At 38.0% G+C, this 2,072-nt stretch overlaps 1 protein-coding gene across 1 annotated transcript in view; it reads left to right on the forward strand.

Moving 5' to 3' along the window:
* LOC101856339 overlaps positions 1–1,830 on the forward strand; it is a 30,324-nt gene extending 28,494 nt beyond the window's left edge. The window contains exons 12-13 of the mRNA XM_035969352.1: positions 930–1,115; positions 1,756–1,830. Coding sequence (XP_035825245.1) covers positions 930–1,115; positions 1,756–1,830 — 261 coding nt within the window. The remainder of the gene's footprint in view (positions 1–929; positions 1,116–1,755) is intronic.
* The last annotated feature ends 242 nt before the right edge of the window (positions 1,831–2,072 follow it).

Consider the following 2,072-nt stretch of genomic DNA (forward strand, 5'->3'; position numbering starts at 1 on the left):
TTGGGAAAGGCACTTTACACAGATGTTCCTATTTGGTTCGGTCCTAAAGAAGAAAGGTGGTAAATTCTGAGGATCTTAAATAACCTTACAGTGTTGCAACAGGCGTTAAACGAAAACAATTTCGCACAATTTTCGTCATATAAAATTAAAATTCTGGTAATAATTATTGACCTAATCAATGCAAATCAAAGAGAGCAAACTCACCCTGTCTGAAAAAGCCAACACAAGGGAAAAACCCTCCGCGTGGTTGTCGCATTCGCTTCTTGTACACCAGCTCCCCATTCCTTGTGAAGTAAACCAAGACCAGGATGGGTTCCCTGAAAAGATCATGCAACCAAAATAAACAATACGTTACGACGAGTAAATTTTTAACTTAATTCTTATAGTTCTAAACCTTCTTTTGGTAGTTTTTAATCCTTAAATTCGGAGGTACCGACTCTTATTATGTAACAGTACAGTATAAAAGAGGTGTATAATGACCATTATTTTTTATATGATTCACCCTTTACCGCTCTGGGAATACATTATTCTCTACAATTCGTAGATCATATAACTTAGAATTACCTTTAATAACGAGACCATACCTGCAGTGCACAGCGACTTTAATCTAAGTAAACGTTACAGCTTGAACTGCGGGCCAAAAAAGTGTAAAGGACAAATATGATAAGAATAACAAGTTGTGCACAACCTGAAACTGCTGTCGTCGATGGAAGGGAACACGACGCCACAGCCCATAATATCCCCTTCTCCACACGCCTTGTCCTTGCATGATTGCTCTAGATGGATGGACGGATAAAAGGATGGATGGATGGATGGATGGATGGATGGATGGATGGATGGATGGATGGATGGATGGATGGATGGATGGATGGATGGATGGATGGATGTTGTGTTTGCTGTTAGAACATAAATATGTTTTTTGTTTGCAGGAATGGCAGAAAGTTCAAAGTCTCTTGGGGAAAACGGGCAAAGAATCTGTGATGAGAAAAATCTCCAACTTTGACGCTCAGACCGTGATGCTAAAGCAAGCTCAGATCGCGAAGAAAGTGCTACAACCTTACACAAGAGAACAGATCAGGGATGTCAGTGCTGGGGCAGCTACCTTTTATATTTGGGTGAGTTGTCTGACATGGAATAATATCAAGAAGGCAGCCCAGGATAGGGAAAGGTAGAAAGTGTTATTACGTGGCCTATGTCCTGATGCTGGGTGTGAAAGGCAATGTTTGTGATAAGTTGTCTGGGGTATTTATTGTAACTGTTGCCTGTTACTAGTTTGTTAGCACTGTTCATTTCTTTGTGCCGGTTATTTTTAAGAGGATAATATCTACAGGAGGAAGGGAGATGGTTAAGGAGAAGAAGAGAAGAAGGAAGGTGTAAAGGAAGAGGATTGGGATGCAAAGGAGAAGAGTAATGTTTTGTTATTTATTGATTCATTTATTTTGGGTCCTCCTTTTTATTTGTTTGTTTGTTTGTTTCTTTCTTTCTTTCTTTCTTTCTTTCTTTCTTTCTTTCTTTCTTTCTTTCGTTTGTCTGTTTGCTTGTTTGTTTGTTTGTTTTGTCTGTCTGTCTGTCTGTTTGTTTGTTTGTTTGCTCTTACTTGCCTGGTATTCATTTTTCTTTTTTGCACCATACTACATTCTCTTTATTAACCCGTCTGTTTAATTTTAAGATTTTTTTTCGTTTACTTTTCTATTACTCCTGTTGGAATCAATTCAGTATGCTCATTCGATTGCTTTCTTCTTGTCCACTACGCAGGCTATTGGAATGATTGAAGAGGTAGAGTCGTATGGAGGAGCGGAGCGTTCGGACCAGATGCGACTCAAGAAGTGATGACGTTAACGCCAACATTTTTTTTAAACCTACGTCTTTGTGATATCATCGTGCCTCTTACAATTCGAACAATGTATGCTTGCCCTATCATTGATAGTATTATGCCATCTCTCCCAATGATTGTCCTTTTATATTTTATCTTTAGTCGGGATTTGTTGTTGCTTTTTGATTTGTATTGTTCGAGTTTTTAAATGTTTTTTTAAATTTTTATTTAGGTTGTCGTTTCTTTTTTTTGTATTTGG

The sequence above is a fragment of the Aplysia californica genome, unplaced genomic scaffold (assembly GCF_000002075.1).
Source record: "Aplysia californica isolate F4 #8 unplaced genomic scaffold, AplCal3.0 scaffold00140, whole genome shotgun sequence".
Classification (NCBI taxonomy): Eukaryota; Metazoa; Mollusca; class Gastropoda; order Aplysiida; family Aplysiidae; genus Aplysia; species Aplysia californica.